Below are 20,964 nucleotides of genomic sequence, written 5' to 3'. Positions count from 1 at the left end.
TCTCTCTGTCACAGCGTGTCTTCCACCCCATGTCTGTCACAGCGACGCCTTCCTCCTTCCGCCGCCTCCACCTCCTCAACCCGCTCACCGGCGCGCGACTGCCCTCCCGTAGGCCGTGACGCTGGCCTTCGTCCACCCCAGCCACGACGCAAATGAACACCTAACATCCAAATTACAGTGCTGCTTATGACTCCTTATAAAGACGATGGCACGGCCGTGATAATCCCGCCAGCCAGGCTCCGGCACGAGCTCCACGAGAAGGTCATACTCATGTCCGCGCCGCCGAGGCGCTGAAGAAGCAGACCATGGCATCGGAGTCAGGCCCTTAGGGCGGCTACGCTGGCATGCTCATCTGCAGCTATTGTCCCTCATCGTCATCGTCCCAAACCGCCGACACGAGGTGGACGTTGCTTCAGCCCTGCTGCTGTTTGGTCCTCTTCTATCGTGGTCGGCGCTGCTTTGGTCGCTTCACCCTGCGGTTGCGGCTCGGGGCGTGCGTGTTCCATATCGATGGCGTGCAGCAGATACCTCATTAAGCTCTCGTCGCTCGGTGCAGCGGCTAGCTGCGCAAATTATCAAATCCCGAACGGCCAAGTCCAAAGCATATACTAGCATCGTAGAGATCCGCATGCACAATTGAGGCTGAGTTCTTCGAGTTCATCAGTGTTCGGTGAACGCCGGCGGACAGCAAGAAACGCCCGCTTCCTCAGGAAGAAGACGTCGGTGTGATGAGAAGGATGTAGAGAAAGGGAAGCCCTCCGATTAGATTGAACAAGTAACTGTACGGGTGAAGTAGCAACATAACTGTAGAGGAGACGAACCCCCCTTCACATGGACTCATTATCAATCTGCGGGCACGGATACAAGAGTCGGCCTTCAACCGCATGCCCAAAACGTCCGGCCTCATCTGAATATATTTGAAGTGCAAATCCAAAATCGTCCGGATACATTCAAAGTGCAAATCGTTCCGCCTCATCCGGATATATTTGAAGTGCAAATCCAAAATCATCCGGATACATTCAAAGTGCAAATCGTCCGGATACATTTAAAGTGCAAGTCCCAAAATGTCCGGCCTCATCCGGATACATTTGAAGTGCAAATGTTGATCATAATAGCAATTTGACGAGGAAATCAAAGTGCATATGTATGCAATCTTCACAATTAATAAACAACGGATATTCCGAGACTGGTTGTCCGTGCCTCCTTCACTTTGAATTTTGCAACTCCGCTGCGCCCGCCTCTTGCATCTCTGCCGTCAAGTGCTTCAACATCCTTGCATAGAAGGCTTAGCACGATCTTCGCCGCATCATCAGGATCTAAATCGTCCATCTTCATGGTCAACATTTTGGTTTTCTTCAAAACAGTCGCAAGCTCAACCCTAAACCCTTCTCTCTTCAAGCTTGGTTTTCTTCACATCGAGCTCGGTCTTCTTCTTTTCCGAGGTTAATCTTCTTCTCTGTCACCACCATGAAGATGTCAAACCTCTCTGCTTTCTTTTCCTCCTTGATGTCATAGTGATTGACACATGCCTCCTTCACCATGATGGCCTTGAACTTCTCTATCATCTTGGTCGCCGTCCCTTCTCACTTCTCCTTCTCATACTTTCTCCTTCGGATCCCCCTTTTGACCTTCTTGCCCGGCTCTCCTTTTGTTCGATTGGTTGGATCACCATCTTCATCTTCATTGTTGATGCCGGCAGTAGTCTTGATGGTATGGGCAATGGATAGGAATCACTTTGGTTGCCCATTCAACTTTAACCAACAATGCATGAGGATGAAGTTTCTTTCCACCTTCAAGCGCAATGTGACCGCATGGAAGGGCTGCAAAATAGGACATGGTCAACAAGTTGCATATCCGGCCAAATGACCAACACATGGAACAATTTACTTGCTCGGAAATTTGCGCACTTGTCGGTGTCAAAACCGGCGGATCTCGGGTAGGGGATCCCAAGCTATGTATCATGGACCGATGGGTAACAGGAGACAGGGGACACGATGTTTACCCAGGTTCGGGCCCTCTTGAGGGAGGTAAAACCCTACGTCATGCTCTTGTTTATATTGATGGAGTATCAAGTACAGAGTTGATCTACCTCGAGATCATATGTTGTGGTCTAAAACCTAAGGGTATGATGAATAATGTCATACTCTATCGACTTGCCTGGCCTTGGCTTATATAACATACTAGAGGCCTAGGATAACAAGAGTCCTAGTCGAATACGTCGGTGGAGAGGAGTCCTTGTCTTGATCACCAAGCCTTGTGGAATCTTCCTTATATATGTCTTCGGCTGTCCGAACTGGCCCATGAGTAACCGGCCATGGGGGTCCTCGTCCCAATCCAACTGATCGGGAGACGATGCGGTGAGTACCCCCTGGTCCAAGACACCATCAGTAGCCCCCTGAACCGGTCTTCAAGTTGGGGACGCTCCTCGGTTCTTCCGAACTATTCTTCGTCTTCGGTCGTCGGTCTTGAAAACCGGTTCAACAAATCTTCACTTCTTCTATCTTGAGGATTGCCGAGCTAAATCTGAAGATCTCACACGTCGGGTATCCGAGGAGCCCTTAAGTCTTCGGCCTTTATCAATGCCTTGTTATTTTTATGCCACACATCGGGTTTGAAGTTGTTCCCGGGCGGCAGTGTCCTCTTGCGTCCGAGCTCCAACGCCGGACTATATTCGAGGTATCTTTTGTAGACGAGCACCAACACTGGACCACTTCCGAGCTCCAACGCCGGAATGTATCCGAGCTCCAACGCCGGACTATGTCCAAGCTCCAACGTCGGACTATGTCCAAGCTCCAACGCCGGACTATATCCGAGGTGTCATAGATCACCTTGGTTCAAACAAGTTGAAAGAGTTTAGCCGAGCTTAATGCCGGAAATGCCCTCTATGGAGCCAGCCACTGGCGCCCGAGCTTCATGCCGGACTGCTTCCGAGGTGGTGCACCACCCCGACTATGGGCCGATTTTTTGTCAATATTTTTGATTGGTGCAATTTATTCTCTGCCGAGATATATAGCCAGTAGCCCTCAAGGTGTTTATCGGTCTAAAACCCGAGATGCACCTGAAGGATGACATGAGACCGCTGATCCCAGTAGCCGATGAGGCTCAGATTGATTTACAAAAATCGGTCTGAGGATCAACTCTTAGCTCGGCAGAATACTTTGGGACACAAAAAGCGGTGTGCAGAGTCCTCGAGACTCAGGTTGGGTGCGGCCGACCAACCTAAGGATCATAATCTCCTCGAAAACTATATTGCACTTAAATTTTCTGCACTGGATTGCCAATGCAGTAGCCCCCGAGACACTGGTCGGGTGGCAACACCAGATCAGGGGATCGATGTGCCCCTTTAATATTAGTAAATGATAATCCCAAAGCCCAGTAGCCCCCGAGCCTTAATGCGGGCACGGGTGGCCGAATTAAGGATCAATATCCAGAGTAAAATCACAAATTATGTGTAATGATTCTATGTATCCAAGTACTTTACATCATTAATGCTCGGATCCGCATTGTATAAAACTTTGTTGACCGACCATCGGCTTCCACCTCCTCGGCCAGTAGCCGAGGAGTGTTTGTCCTACTTTATAAAGCCTTTATGAGGGCAAAGATTTACGACAAACAAGGCAATCTGGCCAAACGGTTTTATAAACAAAGGTACGCAGAGAGATATGTTATATTACTGTTTAACATAAGAAATGTCTTCCAAAGAAAATAGTCCCGTTATCGGTTCCTTTCTTTGGGTTGTCATGCTAAGCATGATCATGAAACCTCAGCTCTAATGTAAGAGCAAAATATTGAGGATTTAGTTTGGGAGGCCAGTTACTAGCCCACGGTAGTGTTCGGCGATAGTCGAGGTCAAGCCGTAAACACTTCGGCCAATGTTATGAATGGCCCGTCATTTAACATAGTCATCGGATCGCTGACCGGTTTACGCTTATTGTGACAGTCAGTTTTCGGCTTTCTCCACTGAGGTGCTTAACCATGTGAACTGGAAGCACTCGCAGTGGTTCTCCCTTTGCACACCTAGCCGAAAGCGGAATGTAGGAGGCAAGCGCAGGAGCCGGGCAACCCAACTATTGACCGAAGACACAATTCGAAACCGATGCATATATAGCAATATTCGAGAATGTTTTTGCCGAATCTTTAAAGGTGTTCGGCGTTGCACTACGAGACTAATGCTGGAAACACACAAATAGTTTAAAAGTGCCATAGGCTTGGAAAACCAAAAAAACGTCAGTGAAAACCTGACGTCCGAACAAGATCAAGTGTTCGGTGCCAATCTAAAAATTGGACTTTAGAGAAAAAAGGTGCTTCTGTCGTACTTTAACATGGCACATCCCGAAGGCGGGTCAGCCTACGGCTTCAACCTCAAGACTTCAAGCGGGTCAGCCTACGGCTTCAACCTCATATCCCGAAGGCGGAGTACTTCTCATTAGGCCAGTTTAGCAAACTAAACTCTAGAGGCTTTGAGAGAGAAATTAGGCTCCCCGGCTAGTGACCACACACTCGTGTCGAAAAAAGGAGTGATAAATAATAATAAAAAAACTTTGCAACGACTAAGAAGAAGAACACTTATTATAAAACTGCTCATATAAATTTAAGAGCCCCCAAGTGACTTGGGCAAAAGAATTTTATGTAAAATGATTCTATGTACCGAAGTACTAATATCATATCTTTGTTCACCCGAACTTTAAACGCGTCCTAACCGGCCGTCGACTTCTCCCTCTTCGGTCAAGGACCGAAAAGTGTTATGTACTCCACCTGTCGAAAATATTGACGGTGTTTCCGATAACCAGGCAATCAGGCCATAAGGCTGTAACAGACAAAGCACGCTCAGAGAACTTATGCTATATTACTAATGAAGTGTAAGAAGCATCTTCGAAGAAAATAGTACCCTCACCGATACCTTTCTTCGGTGCTCATTGTTACTAACTTGTGCAATAGATTTTTTGTACCCATGAGTTCCGTTGTGTGCCGACCATAATTGAAAACAATAAGAGCGCTAGCTTTCAGCTTCAACCAGTCTGAGGTCCGGCTCGGATGACTCGATCGTGACAATCGCAGAGGTGCTCCCTTTACTCCCTAGCCGAACAATCAGGAACGTAGGGGTAAACACAGGAGCGAGGCAACCTAGCTTCCAAATCGCTTAAGTCAATATGGTGCATATTGTGGCATAATACACGAACAAGGAACGAAGCCGTACACGTATAATCATATGCAAGAGGAAAGGCTTCACGAAGGAAGCCCCCAAGTAAACTGGGTATTTAAATTTGTGCGTCACAGACAAAGTTTTGACAAGGAAGTATGACGCTTGGTCGAACCGGGAAAAAAATTTAAAGCCGAAAGTTTTGAGCATGAAAGCGACTTAGCTTGTTAATGTGTTCGGCATTGATGACGCGGTCCAAGCTTGATGTAGGACAAGGTTCCATCCCCCAAGCCAGTCCCAAGGTGGCGGAGCGAAGAGCTCGGCACTCCAAAGTGGTGGCATAACATGGCCAAAGCGGGCTGGTAGAGTGATGCCGAAGCCCCCGGTGCGGGTTAATGAAGTGTTGATGAAACCTCCCGTCCAGCCGAGGAGACAGCACTACCCAACTCGATTCATTTACCTGTGCACAAAAAATAGTGCAAACTAGAGATAATGGTAATAATGATGAAAAAAATTGTTGCATAATAAATAATTTATGCAAAGTTAGTAATAAAAAAAGTATGGCCTGTGCGCCGAACACTCGGTGAGGTAGACCTCTCTCGGCGATGCCGAAGTCCCGAGGCAACCGAACACGTCGGTATGGCAACACGACAAACAAGATGATCACGCAAGCCGATTCATGCCAATTTGAGACAGCAACGTTGGCTTGCCGAAGCGACCGCGTAACGCAGTCGAAGTCAATCACCTACACGCATAAAATAGTGCGGTCCAAAAAGAATAATATAAATATATATAAAATCCTTGCATAATTGCTTTTCACAAAAATAATTTATTTAAAGAGATGTGGTCTGGCACCAAAGTCAATATTGATGCAGAGCGTCGGCGTGACGCGATGAAGGCGTGGCAAAAGCCTGAATTCACATGTCGGTCCGAGTTCCGGATTCGGCGTTTGCCGGACTATATACAGAAACTGACCGTACCACCGCGTGACCGTCGATAATGCGGCCGCCATTTGACAGGGCCTGTGTAGAGATGATGGAACAAACCGGAGTAATAATTCTTTGGGGAGAATAGACCCAAACAAACAAAAATTACTGGGATAAATAGCACCTGGTTTATTTATTGTAGCAATCCGAAGAAAGATGACTCCCAACATTGGGACTCGATCCGCACACCCATTGCCTGATGGGTGTTAAAACGCCGGCATAGCGATGCTGGCAAAGGTTGGCTTGCCGAGACAAAGCCCTCGGTCCAGCTAATCGTGACGAACTTGGTCGGCTGGTGACGCCAAAGTCACCGGAGTAGGTTGACGAAGAGATGATGAAGCCCCCGGTCTAGCCGAGGTGTTGGAGCGGCTCGTCAAAAAGATGTCGGAGTCTACCTGTCAGCCGATGTGTCGAAACAGGTCGGCGTGTTTGATGATGATTTGAAGAAGAGCCAGCATGGTGACGCCGACGCAGGTCAAGACTTGTGACGCGATCGACGCTAGCTTGATGCAGCTACCGCGTGGCAATGCCGGTGTGCCCGCTCCGTGTAGTCCGTGGGGCAGCGACGTTGATGATGATTTATCCCTTCGCGATGCCGAACTCTTGTTCGGCTTGCCGAGATGATGATCGAAGGAGCTAAGCTTGGCTCAATAAAACGGCGACGTGTCTAGCGCAGGTCGGCAGCCGTGGAGCAATACTGCCGGACTGGTTTGACACCAGCGTGATGGTGAAGATTACCTCGAAGGAGGCTTAAAATTTTATGGGTACGTGTTTAAAAACAACACACAATACCATAGAAGAAAAATCCTTAAAAAAGGTTGTCCAATATCACGTTCATAAAAAAACATGAATTCTGGTCGGATCCGTATTCGCGCAAAAAACAGATTCGAAAATCGTTGCGATCATCGGAGATTTCCCGGAGTTTGAACGGTCGGATCGAGCTGAAATTTTGAGGGATGCTAGACATAGGAATTCCGCAGCTGGCCAACGGTTGGATCTTCCAAAGGACGTCCGAGCTAGATGCTGGACGCCACGCTCCAAACTTGTCCAGATTCCCGTCCAGATTCGAAACGGCTTCGGTATATCATAGATTGCCAGAGATTCCTTCATCGGAACTCGATGAAATTTTGCATGATTGTTTTAGACTTAATTCAGCACAATCTTGCCGAAGCAATTGTCAAAGCGATACTCGAGGAGGCGGTGGCGGCAGATACGAGTTCGCTGTCCAGAAAAACAGCACGGTCGCTCGAGGGCAATGTTGACGTTGAGCCCCCGAGCTCCATGGATGATCCCTCCATGATCTTAATAGAGATCGGAGTTGATGTTTGATGAAGGCCCTTGTCCGAACATGGTGATCCGAACACGGGGCGTAGTTCTTGGTCGAACCAAGGTGACCAGTCAAGCTGGTGACGAAGATGCCGAAGTCGCAATTGATCTGCAGGCGAGCCATCGAACCTTTACCGATCACACAGCGGAACTCTCAATGAAAGCACCATTGTCGGTGTCAAAATCGGCAGATCTCGGGTAGGGGGTCCCAAGCTGTGTATCATGGACCGATGGGTAACAGGAGACAGGGGACACGATGTTTACCCAGGTTCGGACCCTCTTGATGGAGGTAAAACCCTACGTCCTGCTCTTGTTTATATTGTTGGAGTATCGAGTATAGAGTTGATCTACCTCGAGATCATATGTTGTGGTCTAAAACCTAAGGGTATGATGAATAATGTCATAATCTATCGACTAGCCTGGCCTCGGCTTATATAACATACCAGAGGCCTATGATAACAAGAGTCCTAGTCGAATATGTCGGTGAAGAGGAGTCCTTGTCTTGATCACCAAGTCTTCTGGAATCTTCCTCGTATATGTCTTCGGCTGTCCGAACTGGCCTATGAGTAACCGGCCATGGGGGTCCTCGACCCAATCCAACTGATCGGGAGACGATGTGGTGAGTACCCCCTAGTCCAGGACACCGTCAGCACTACTTGACCACCGGTTTATGAGTATATTGAGATGGCTGCAATACTTGCTCACAGCTCTTGGGTGGTGTACCATCGATAGGTGAGCGCTTTGGCGTACGATCTCAGATCGCTTCTGTGTGGTAGGCATCGGAGTTCTAGTGCTCATGGAACCAAGTATGAACATTGGACCAAACGGTTGGGCATCTTTGCTCCGTGCCTTGAAACGGATCAACGCCGGTGGCCAACCAAACATCACACAACAATTCGTCCTTCCTAAAATTGAAACTTTCTCCCCCACCACTTCTTCTTTGGGTCGGCACTGGCAGCCAATCGTCCGGATCAAGGCCCGATCCGACTACTGGGGATGTGTTTGGTTGCCCGCATGAGGCCCAGCCTGGCCCGGGCGGGAAGAATTTGGCCCGTTTGGTTTCCTGCATTCATTGTGCGGCCCGCATCGCACGAAGCTTAAAGCACGTCCAGGCCTGGCCCAGGGGCAACACACGAATCGGCAGTAGCTCGCGAGCCTGGCCAGGGCGAGGCAGGGGAGGGCGACGCGCTTCTTCCCTCATGCGAGCAGGGGAGATGGCGCGAGCTCGCCCGCGTCGCCGAAAAATCGGCGGGAGGATTTCAGCTCACCTCCCGCCGCTCCACCCCCTATTTAGCCCCTCCCTCACCGCCCCAACTCCCGCCACCATTCTTCCTCCGTTCGCGCTTTCCCGCTGACGTGCATCGGCACCGACGAGCAGGTAAGCGGCGCATCTTCATCGGCCGGTTGTCCACGGCGTCGGAGCTCCTTCACTGGCCGGCGTTCATCTTCCACCACCGTCCCCCTCGTCCTCAAGCTGCAGCCATGGCCTCTAGGAGTTCAATCCCCCTTTCTCTCTGTTCCTTCTAGCTAGATCTGAGCTGCAGCTAGGGTTTGATCTAGATGCATGATTGATTAGTGGTCTGATATGTGAGCTGATATGGTTGGTTGCTATGATGCGGTTACAATTTCTGGTAGGGCTAGATGTTCAAGCATGTGGTAGGCTAGATTAGTAGTAGAGTTTGAATTTGAACCTTGTGCTTGTGTTGAATCATGCTCATATCTGTGATTTGTAGCTATTGGTGGTGACGTGCTTGCTATGATAGTGATGAACCATGTACATGTATGCTTAGTGTGATAGTGATGAAACATGTGCTTGCTATGATAGTGATGAACCATGTACATGTATGCTTAGTATGATAGTGATGAAACATGTGCTTGCTATGAGAGTGATGAACCATGTACATGTATGCTCCTGCTTTCATAGATTGTCCGGTATGTTGTGTGCTATGCTCACTGTCAATGCGTGCTACGATTGTAGGACATGACCACGCAGATGCAAGATCTTAGTCAGGCCCTTGTCGTGTCCGACAGCCAGTTTGCTCCATCGTTTGTCAAGGACTCGCAGCCTATGGCCCAGATGGCACCTGATTCAGAGGTGTTCGAGTCTGATTCCCTCTATGTGCCAGTAGTGCTCGTTGAGTCAACTACTGCTGCTGCTGCTGCCGCTGCACTCAAGCTAGCAGCAGCAAAGGCAAAGAAGGATAGTAGGTCGAACAACATGAAGTGGCAGCCGTTCATGTCCACGTTCGTGCTGAACAAGATGTGTGAGCTCATCTCTAGTGGAGTTAGGACTGACAAGGGCTTCAAGGAGGTGCACTTGAACACCGTTGCGAAGCAGGTGTTCGAGTTCTGTGGGCAAGAGATGTCTGCCACCCAGGTGTACAACCACCTGAGAAAGTGGAGAAGTCGATGGATCCAAGTGTCCAAGCTGAGAGACCTTAGCGGCGCCATTGCTGTGTTGTGGCGTTGGTGTGCTAGGTGTGATCATTGTGGGTAAGCTCACCAACTAGGGTATAAAGTAAGCACAATATGTACGCCGTATGCAACCAAACGCCGTGTTCATGTGCCGGTAGGGCCAATACAACCAATCAAACAAAGTGCACTTGCGTATTACCTAATGCAGAGACTAGGGATGCAGGCAACCAATCAAGTTGCATATAGCGTATTAGGGCCTGTTTTTGCTCAACCAGATTGGATGGAGAAGTGCATGTGATGCAGGAACTGTTTACAACGGCAACCAGACACGCCCTGAGTGTACGTGCCCGGCTGCTCGGTATATAGCTCTGTTTGAGAATCATTCACTTGTTTGTCCTCGACGCCATCTCCGGCGTGGATGATGTCCAACATCTTTCCATCATCTGTCAGCGTCGCCTCCGGTCAAGGCATACCGGCGAAGAGAGAGCGGGCTCCAGTTGATCCGCGTCTGACGCACGTGACCGGAGCCGACATCCGCGACCGGACAAGCTGTGGCGATGGCGACGCAGCAAAGTGGAGGGCGCGTTCAATCGACGGTCCATGGCACGAATGTGCCGGAAGTGGCTGGGGTCTGGTGTTGATGACCAAGCTGCATGGCAGCGTAGTATATAATCCTACACAGGGCGTTGATGACCAGGTATAGAATGACCGATGTTTTTTTTTGAACTTTGGCAACCTTTACTAAACGATGAGCATATCTACAAGTTAAGGAATAAGAATCAGGAGGTTTCTCTCGCCACAAATCCGAGGATTTCCTTGTGTAATTTGCTCAAGCTAGCGCGTGCACTTGCGCCATTGCTTTCCCGGTCACAATGCTCTATGGTTGCCCTGCCGAAGAGTCATAATCTGCCGGCAGCCATCTGTCACTACAGCCCCCGAAGCACCGTAATTTGATGGATCCAGAATAGCTTGGACAATTTCTTGTGAATCATATTCTACAGACAGGGTTGAGATACCTACCTCTTCCCCAAGACACAGCCCCTCGAGAACCGCGGCTGCTTCCATAGACGCTACATCGGTGGCATACTCCTTGAAAGAACAGGATGCAGCTATGAAAGATCTATTCGAACCACGCAGCAGCACCCCTGTTGATCGGGAAAGAGCACAGCGATGACATTTTTACTCATGTTTCCAGAGCTGAATAACCCTTCACAGGGCCTACTAAGGACAAGGCTTCCTGCAATGCCTCTAGGAGATATCCTGGATGATCCTCGATGCGTACGCGCCCAAGTTCTGATGGTATTTTGCGCAGAACTCTTCCAACAATCTGCAATTAGCAGAAAGAAATGTGAGTGACTGAGAAGATGATGAAGCAGGAAAAAAAATACATGCACACAACACGATGCTTGCCATGCTTTTCTTCTTCTTTGTCATTCTTTTTTCGGGAATTGGGTTCAGTTTACTACCCTATTGATCGCAAAGCACGGTAAATAGGAACAGAATAATCAGATTATAGAAGAAAGCATCACTTGAAAATCACGATGACAAGGTATTTCTGAAGATTTCATTATAATTCTTCCATGTAAAAAGGAGTTGATGCGGAATGATGAGTTCAAGCTCGAACCTTGCGAGCATAGCCACCATAAGCTATTCCTCCTATTAGAGCTTCCTGGGAACCAACCTTTTCAGTAGTTCTTGTCCCTGAATTTACAAAATGAAATAGTTTTTTCAGAAGGAATGTTTTCCCAGGACAGCAAAACATTTGTGAATCAAAGTAAATTCTATGTTTACGTTGCTTTATATAATTCAGCTACTGAACACTGTCATATACCAAGTGAGCACAAATTTCATAAGTATTCTGTGAGATAAGAATTGAACATAAGGGGAAAAAAATACCAGGTAAAGTCCTAGCCATGAAAAGACCAGCTTTCTTTAAGCAATCTACAGTGTATAAGTTGGTGCCACCAGCCAGCTGATAAAAGCCTTCCAGACCATAGTAACAGCAAAGACTTAGAAAATTTGAACAATAATATTCCCACAGATATTACTCAATATTATTACTAAGAATGAATGTGTTTACCAAGAGGCCTATCTTGTACTGAAGTCAGATCAACAGCAAAAGAAACAGTTTCCCTTGTTGCACCTCGACCGATGTCACCACTCATAGGACGACCATCTAACTACTCACATAAATCAAAGTAACTGAAATAAGCCCAAAGTAAAAGCATGGATATGCTTAGAGGATCAGCAGTAGCGTATACCATATGCACGGCGGAGTTCCTATCACATTAAGAGAATTGGACAGAATTTACAGAAAATATGGCTACATATATATAAATTAAGATAAAAGAACTACTCCGTTCCATATTAGTTGTCGCTGATTTAGTACAAAGGGAGTACATATTTATGGCTATCAGTTTACCAGTTTAAATAAAAACATAACCTAGAAAATACCAAAATTATTAATTAAGTTCATGAACAAAGCAATCTGAAAAAAATACGAGCAATGTGAAAGATGCAATTAGGAATTTTTTCTCTTGAGAACAACCTGCCAAAGATTATACCCTTCCAGATTAGACTGCATTATCGTGTATGTTGCATTCATGAAATCAATTGTTGATGCACCAGCATTAGGCAGGCTTACCTGAAATGTATGAACTTCCTTATTTGTTATACGAGTAACAGGGGGGGATTTTTAATATGAAAAAAAGGAACATGGTGGCACTTCTTAGCATCAGAACTAGCACACATGCAGATAGAGTGTGAGGCTTACTGCGACCAACTTCACATTATTGATTGACTCACCCAAGCTGTTCCAGAGCGTACTAAACATACCAATTCCCCTACAATAAAGGAAAAGTATTGTAACAACTGTGCTACATGACAGAGAAAAAGCAACGAAAGATACACCAAGGAACAGGAAACCCACTTTCCAGTGGTATGTATTTCTATTGCATCAACATCACTCCTTTTCAACAGTTCAGCTGTCGTGGCAGGATCTCGTACATAGGACATAGCACCTGAAATGATTTAAACCAAAGTTGGTAGCTTTAATAAGATACACAAAGACAAAGGTACAGGAATGATAAGGTTACCATAAATACATGCTGAGATTACATATGAATGTAAAGAAGGTTATCTGGAAAAAAAGATACAGCTCAATTTAATAGATCATGTAAACCATCCTGATGGCTGAAATAAAAACAAATGAAAGAACCCAAAACACAGTGCTCACTTATTCTGTCATAAGGGCAAACTGATAAGCATCTACCGCAGCCATAGCATCGTTCCATAATGACACCACCCTGCACGAGACATGAGATCATGGAGAGATAAAACAAAAGCATAAAAAGTAACCAAACCAATGGATACCTCAAGTTTATCACATATTGGATCGGACTGAGCATGTTCTCCAACCATGACCCTCTTTAGTGATATTGCATCAGCAGGACAAACTTTCTCACATGGCTTTGAGCAATTCGGTGGGCAATCTTCAGGATCAAATCCTATGGACAGAGAGGAGTTCATGGCTTCAGACATTTTTTTCAGCAGTTACAAAATCCTTCAGTTAAACAGACATGCGCCAGTCCTGCTAGTGAAAGCAGGAAACTGGGTACATATATTAGAGGTACAGTGGTAAAGTAATTTACAAATTCAAATAACCATAGTTAAATATAAATGTCAAAGAAGACAATCATTTTGAAGTAGCACATTTGCAAATTAAATTATAATAAAGATTACGTTATTTTGTTTACCAGCTTTGCGGAAATGAAGATCTCTGCAATCATCATTAACGCTAACCATCACCCAAGGCCTTTGAACTTCTGGTACAATTGAGGCTGCTACATCAATACCTTCATTCACCGCACTGACTACAGATGCATCTGCTGCACAATCAATGCAATCCACTGCATGCACAAAACTGAGCCATGACTTCTATGTATAAACCCTCGTACATTGATGAAATCATGCCAAATAAGCAAATATAACAATTTTTCGGTAATATAACAATTTTCCAAGAAGAACTTTAAGGTATTCTGTAAAATGCTTTCTGTGGCACATTCCATTTAATCGAGATGTGAACCTTTTTTTTTGAAACGTGAGAAATACCTGAATTTGTCCCCCTGCGGGGTCGAACTCTCTAATCGAGATGTGAACTACTTGGCTGAACTATCCATTAGATAACTTCCAAGCCTATTAAAACCCTCACACTTACAGAAGTCCCTCCATGAATATGAACTTTGCAATATGCATATGTACAGATTATCGCTGTAGTAACACAAAGTTCTAAGCCCTATACATTTCACTTAGTAATCAACAGACTGTAAGTACCCATCATTTCAAATAAGAGGAAAATTAAAATGAGTTAATGTGTGGCTGAATGCAAGAATGTATAGAACCTTCATGGAATTGCATGACTCTGTTATCTCGGTCACGCGCATTATTGTTTATAAGAAATACTAGCTTGTCTCTGGGTTCACTAATGATTTGATTTACGTTAACGTCTGATCAGAAAATGTCGAATTCCAGGTAATTCAGTTAACAGTTCTTTATTCACTATGTAAATATTTCATCAGTTGCTAAAAGTATTATTCCGCTGTTGGTACGAAATGGTAAACTTGCACCCGGAATTATTATTTTTCAATTAAATATGTATACCTCCAGCCAGCGTGTAGACAAGGGAGAGATTCCGGACATCGGCAGCATCCTACAAGGCACAGATAATGTTTGTGAACTACTCCCGGCCCCAAAGGTTTGGTAATTAACATATCAATTACATCGTCGCCAGTCGCCACCACTAGTTCCACTGTACTTCGGACTAAAAGATTAGTGTTCCAGAGCCACAGGAAGACATGAACAACATCCACGAGCTGAACTGCACAGGTTAAATTAACTAGGATTTCTATGTAATACTGCTAATAGAAAAACACTTCTCCTCCCTGTAACCAAAACCATCAATCTATCATCATGGGCAGCCCCTTCCTCTAAAGTATAATGAGCTCACTTAATTACGAGGCAACCCTCAGCCAACGGGGACTAAATAAGCAATAACACAACGTCGCAGCTCCGGCGGGAGAGTGCAGTGAAGGAACCAGGAGGCATTTTGCGACGGGGTTCCAGTATGCCGTACCTCGAAGCTGGCGCCGCAGATGAGCTTCACCCAGTCGCCGCGCCGGAGGGCCGCGACCTGCGGCGGGTTGTGGTGGCAGTCTTCGCCGGCGACGCGGATAGGCCGGGATGCGACGACGCGTGAGGCTGCGGCTCGGACGGCGGCGTGCGAGGCGAGGAGAGGCGGCGGCGGAAACGGCGCCACGGCCATAGCTTCAGGCGCGGTGGCGGAATGATATCTGCTTCCCCTGCTTCGCCATTGGGCCTTGAGCGAACGACTGGATTACCTGGACCCGTTCATCATGAGATCAACGGCCACGATCTGTTCTAGATGCCGAGAAACCTGGCAAGAGTACTGCAAGATACTGTCTGTTTTTCTCTTGGCTCTCTTACTGCTCTTCCCTTGGGGGAAAAATGCTCTTTGTTTCTTTCGTTGATTACAAACTTGAATTTTTGAGTCGAATACAAAGCTATTGGGTTATCAACGAAAAAAAAAACAATTTATGTTAGATACATTTATTTGAGGGACAAGTTTTTTCAGACGGATAGAGTATTATTGATTAATCTCATGGTCAAGCCAACATCAAACAGATTTTAAAAGCACATCGAGTCTCCATCTCTCAGAATATGGCACGAACCTGTAGTAAATTAAAGGAACAATTCATATACTTAGTTTCATCGACTTCTCCTCTGTGGATATAAGTGATTAAATGACTTCACCACCACCAATGCCTACATCTAATAAACGGTTATTTCATTCTTCTGGTGTGAACTAAAAGAAAGAGCTTATCGCCGGCTATAAGATGGAGTTATTACATCGATCCCTCCTCATAGACAGTAATTAGGATCACTTCCCGCAAAAAAAAGATCATGTCCCATAGAAGATATTTTGTGTTATGTACTTGTGTTTCTTTTTCGTTTGACTGTGTCTCATCAATATTGGAATCCATGTTTTTCTTTTCTTTTCATCTTCTCCTCTACCTCTAACCTATCGATTGCCTTCCGTCCCTTCTCTTTACACTACTCACGGCCAATGGCGAGCGACACGTCTAACAACATTTCATTGCTTGGTTGCCTACCACAAAGTGGTGAGTTAGTGGCCATGATTTAGTTTATTTTCTAGTAGATGATCTTTTAAATATTACTCAAGAAATATTATAATATAACTAATCACACACACCACCATAATAAAAAAAACTTTATGAACTCATTGAATCAAGGTAATGGAACAATGAGTTTTCAAGTTTTTTTTTCTTCTTTTTGGACAGCAGCAGAATTCTCAAGGTTGTAGGTTTATAGAGAGTTCTTTTTTTGGTGAAAAGGGTTTACGGAGAGCTACAGTTGGCTTTCCAGGATTAGTAGTTAATCCAATTAAGGGGGTGTTTGGTTCAGGGACTTTTTAGTCCCAGAGACTAGAAAAAGTCCCTAAAAAGTCTCTAGAAACAAAACAGGAAGGATTTTTTTTACACGGACTAGAAAAAAACTCTACTGGAGTCTTTTTTGATTAGTCTCTGGGATTAGAAAAAGTCATAGGACTTCTGAACCAAACACCCCCTAATATAACTATTGCTCATATAACTGTTATTATTACCAAGTACCATCGTACCAGCACACACTGAACTCCATTTTTTCACATCACAACATAATATATTGTTTATACATAGATAATTGACCTTGGTTATGTTGTATGTTTGACTTATCCATGTGCAGTCCGCTTAACCTTAATCAGATGCCTAACATTAACTATCAACCGACCGAACCTAGTCATCGATGCTCAGCTGCCGTCATACTTGAATGCATCAACACAATTAACTAGTAGACTATACTGCTCCATGATCTCTCTAGGAATCTTCCTAGAAAGTGCACAACGTACTGATCATGGCAATTAAGCACTAATTCTTATCCCGCAAATTGCGCTAACCCGTCAATTGATCGTCGGTCGATGTATCCACAGCTGGCACGATCAACACTTGTCAGTGGCACATTTGTAATAAACATATAAGGTGTTGATCCACGTCATGGCCTACCGATACATGTGCCGGCAGTGGCACAAGAAGCTCCATGTTGCCAGCGGATGACAGTTGTCGATATCGACACGTGTTAGCGGAACATTCTAATCGTCGCGCAGATCAAGATCAAGGGTGTCGTGCACGTTACCGTACCCAAGAATATATGTCAAAAGAGGAGAACATGTCAGGAAATCAGGCCCCCAAATCATGGAGATGGCATGCATGTGCAACGAATTTGATTAGTCCAATTAGTTAAATCGGCACTATGGTGCATACCATGATCAGCTCCCCGGAGGGGAACATGGTGGCACATTATCTCAACCAGTACTTAACTATAGTTAACATAGGGAGGAGGGAGATGTATTGCATGTAGTAGTATATATCGTGCTTAGCAAACTATGTATGTGTGCACATGACGCAGGAGACCTTTTCCTTGTGCTGCATGCACTTCTGCTGAGGTGGCAGGGAGGTAGAGTGGTGTGGTGCATGTGGGCCCTTGACACATCACACATGCATGCATGCATATGCATGGTAGTGGCGCCTTGAGGAGGATCATGCAATGGAGGGGGGGATACAGGGTGTTCTGATGAGGAGATCATAAAAGGAGTGCATGCATGGTTGGTTGGTGGTGTATGCATGAGAGGTGTCTGCCTGTGTTTGGATGGACGAGAAGATCAGAAATGTTTGTTGTTTAAGATATATCATGTGGTGGCATGTGGCCTTGAGTTAGGAGGAACATGCATGCATGCCCTCTCCTTCAAGCAATACCTCCCATGCATGCCAACATGCTGCCACCCCTACTCTCTCACTAGCATCACAGAAATAAAATAGTATATGAATATATGATCCACATAAATATACGTATATGATCTAGCTATGCTTGATGCATGTGCATGCTTAATCACAGGACACAACATGGGTTCTTTATGCTCTGACACCTAATTCCCCCACATAGCTCACCCCTTCCAACCTAGCAGCTCCAACGCGGCCTCTCCTCTCCTATATATATGGCACCCCTTTCGCCATGTTCCAACACATGCATACTCAGCCACCAGCTGCATTATCTCCCTCATCGACCCATCTCCTCTAGCCACTCTACGTACGCAGCGCACTTGCCTCTCTGTCTCCCTCCCTCTCACATCCCAAGCAGTAGCCGTCGCGAGCGATCGAGATCCGCCATGGTTGCACACGCCAGCATCTACTGCAGCGCCGCCACCGCCATGGCGACGACGGCGAGGAGCGGGCCGGCATACTCCGCCGTGGCTCCTAAGTCGTCGCCGAGGAATACCAAGAGAAGGAGCGGCAGGAAGACGACGAGGACAACGGCCGGGCGGCGGCGCTGCGTGGAGGCCATCAGGAGGAAGATGGAAGCGCTGAGGCGGCTCGTCCCTAGCGGCGGCGATCACCGCAGCGACGACATGGCGGAGGACGACGGCGTGGACGAGCTCCTGTTCCGCGCCGCCGACTACATCGTGCGGCTGCAGGTGCAGGTGAAGGCGATGCAGCTCATGGTCGACGTGCTGGAGCACACCAAAGACTCTTGATTATTTATCCATTTCTACTATATAGGTCGTGTCGAGCAGAACAGATACATGTACACGCATACCAGTATAGGTACCCGCGTACGTATACAAATTGTGTATTTTTTTCGATTTTGGGGGTCATTTCTTTCTTTCTTTCTCTTTCGGCGTTTTGGAGAAGTATGAAATACGTAGGGGTTAATTATACGGGTGGGAATGGTTATTGGTTTATTCGTTAATTGTTGTGAACTTGCGTGAGTGCGTACTACTTACGTGATGATGTAAATATGTATACATGACTTTGATATATGTATACATACATATATACATCCGGTATATGATGCTACAATGGAAATTTTGGTTGCTAGTATTTGTTTACGAATCACTATGACAGGACAATTATTCACTCTTATGTGATGTTTGTTTCGAAATAAATGTTTATTTTGGCGGGTTTGCTATTTCTCAGTTACCTGAGAATAGAAATCGGGTTAGTCAGAGAACCAACTAGTGGTTTGATGGTTAAGAGGGCGGTTGTACCCCTAACCTCCCATGGTTCGAACCCCATGGTTGAGGTTTTGGTGTCTCATTTATTCTTTCAATAGGAGGTGACTTTCTATCAATGGTGATACCAATGCGACGTGGCTAGCCACTGACGCACACGAGGGGGTGGATGTGCTTTTCGTTTTGTCCGACTCTCGGATTGAACAACAACAAAGCTCGACACGAGGATGCCATCAAGGGCTTATCGAGACCTCGCCGAAGACGGGGACAACGCGGATCGCCGCCGGAGGAAGAGGGTAGATTGGAGGAGGAAGATATGGTGATGGCTGCTAGATTTCAATCCAATATTAGGAAAAACTTTTTCCCAAGGCAGTTGTTCCCTAGGTGCTTCCTTATTTTAGAATTTATTTTTCAGGAGCATGCAAACTGTGTGCCTTAGCTTTAGAGAGGATAGATGTAAAATACAAGAATTATAGACAAACTCCCATCACACCTCAGTGAGAAGTAAACTCCCCTCCAGCTTGAACGCGCACATTACAACCACAACACACAAGATCATATCCTAAACTGGCCATTAAAGCCGCATCTCAACCAACACCGGCCATCTCCAAAGAGCAACAACTTCAAAGAACTATCCTTGCCGACGCACCAGCCACCCCTTGAAAGGCCTAAAAGAGTCGGTAGTGTGTGGTGGGACTTAGACAACTACGAGAAAGTCATCATCTTGGACTCACCCGTACATAGCTAGCGCCCCTAGACCCTTGAGAACGGTCCATAACAGCAGCGCGCACCATAGGAACGCAACTTAGAACCTCCAAGCCATGTCTCCAAATACGATGCTCCAAACAGAGGGATGGCGTCGAGGGTGCCGCCATCGTCATTCTGGATCCGAACATAAGCTTTCACCTGGAGAAAACAAACCAAGTGAGAGAGAGCGAGATGCCGACACACCACAATGAAGCCTCCAAGAAGGGGGAACGACACCCACGGGCGTCATCGCTGTTGGCACCAACGTAGATGGGCAAGACTTTCATCCGCATGGACCCGCCCTTGCATCCCTGCCCATGTTGGTTCACTCCGTTGCCAGTACATCACCTCGTCCTTGAAGCCGTGTCATCACACTCGACCAACACCACCGCCAGAACGGCTGGCACCACCACGCCGGGCTAACATTGTTGCTGCTAGCACCACCGCGGTGCCCAGTAGCCACTGCGACTCGGCATCATCATGCCTACCGGTAACCACAGACCAACCCCACAAGCCCACCTAGATCTAGAACGTGTGACCTAGAGCCCCTGGCGGCCGCGGCAGCACCACTAGATGGAGCCTGCCCCACCGCCACCGAGCAGGGCCGCCATCGGCTTCATCGTGCTTCGCCGCAAAGAAATCCGCCGCCGCCGGGGGAGAGCCGCATCCAGGAGATGGCCCGTTGCCATCGGCATTGCTCGGGCCTCTCCTGACAATGTTCCTCCACGGCAACAAGGGAGAAGGGGCCGGAGGGAGGGAAGCTAGGGTCCCCCGTGTCACCTCAGAGAGGGACAGGAAGTTCAACTTGAGAACTTCTCGATGAATGGCCTTTATTATTTTAGCATTTTAATTGTGTTCCGGAAAACGAGTTTTGCATCTCTAATTAGTTAGCTGCCCTTCATTCCTCCTTCCCCTGCTGTGGCCTTCACAAGTGGCTCCCCTTGCGCGCTCCTCATGGAACCCCGCCTCCCCCTTTGCTCCCAAGGGCAGGCAGCATTGCCGATCGTACTAGCTCATTCTCGTCGCCTCCCTAGAAGTTGTCCTTGCCCTTGCGCCGCGCTGGCCTTCTCCCCTTTGCCCAGCATTAATCATCACTCATCTCTCCTTGTAACAAACGTCATGGAGAAAAACCTCACCGTAAAAACCACGGGAGCCAAGATTTAGCTGCACCAAGAAACCTCACCGTCACCTCTTAACAAGTGCCGGAACCA

General features: G+C 46.7%; 1 protein-coding gene across 2 annotated transcripts; it reads right to left on the bottom strand.

The window, feature by feature from the left end:
* Nucleotides 1–10,816: 10,816 nt before the first annotated feature.
* LOC125550931 lies at nt 10,817–15,254 on the bottom strand. Of its 2 annotated transcripts, XM_048714063.1 has the most exons (12): nt 14,999–15,253; nt 14,527–14,575; nt 13,623–13,775; nt 13,240–13,373; nt 13,103–13,172; nt 12,797–12,887; nt 12,641–12,710; nt 12,416–12,511; nt 11,948–12,047; nt 11,764–11,850; nt 11,492–11,568; nt 10,817–11,194 (listed from the first exon to the last, which is right to left on the bottom strand). In XM_048714063.1, the coding sequence occupies exons 1-12, from the start codon at nt 15,185–15,187 to the stop codon at nt 11,051–11,053; spliced, it is 1,260 nt and encodes a 419-aa protein (XP_048570020.1). In that variant the 5' UTR covers nt 15,188–15,253; the 3' UTR covers nt 10,817–11,050. The 2 variants fall into 2 exon arrangements, with proteins under 2 accessions (XP_048570020.1, XP_048570030.1); XM_048714073.1 differs by lacking the exon at nt 12,416–12,511 and having other exon boundaries at nt 14,999–15,254.
* Nucleotides 15,255–20,964: the final 5,710 nt, after the last annotated feature.

This window comes from Triticum urartu, chromosome 1 (genome assembly GCF_003073215.2).
Source record: "Triticum urartu cultivar G1812 chromosome 1, Tu2.1, whole genome shotgun sequence".
NCBI classification, from domain to species: domain Eukaryota; kingdom Viridiplantae; phylum Streptophyta; class Magnoliopsida; order Poales; family Poaceae; genus Triticum; species Triticum urartu.
This window is presented reverse-complemented; position numbering and strand designations above follow the sequence as displayed.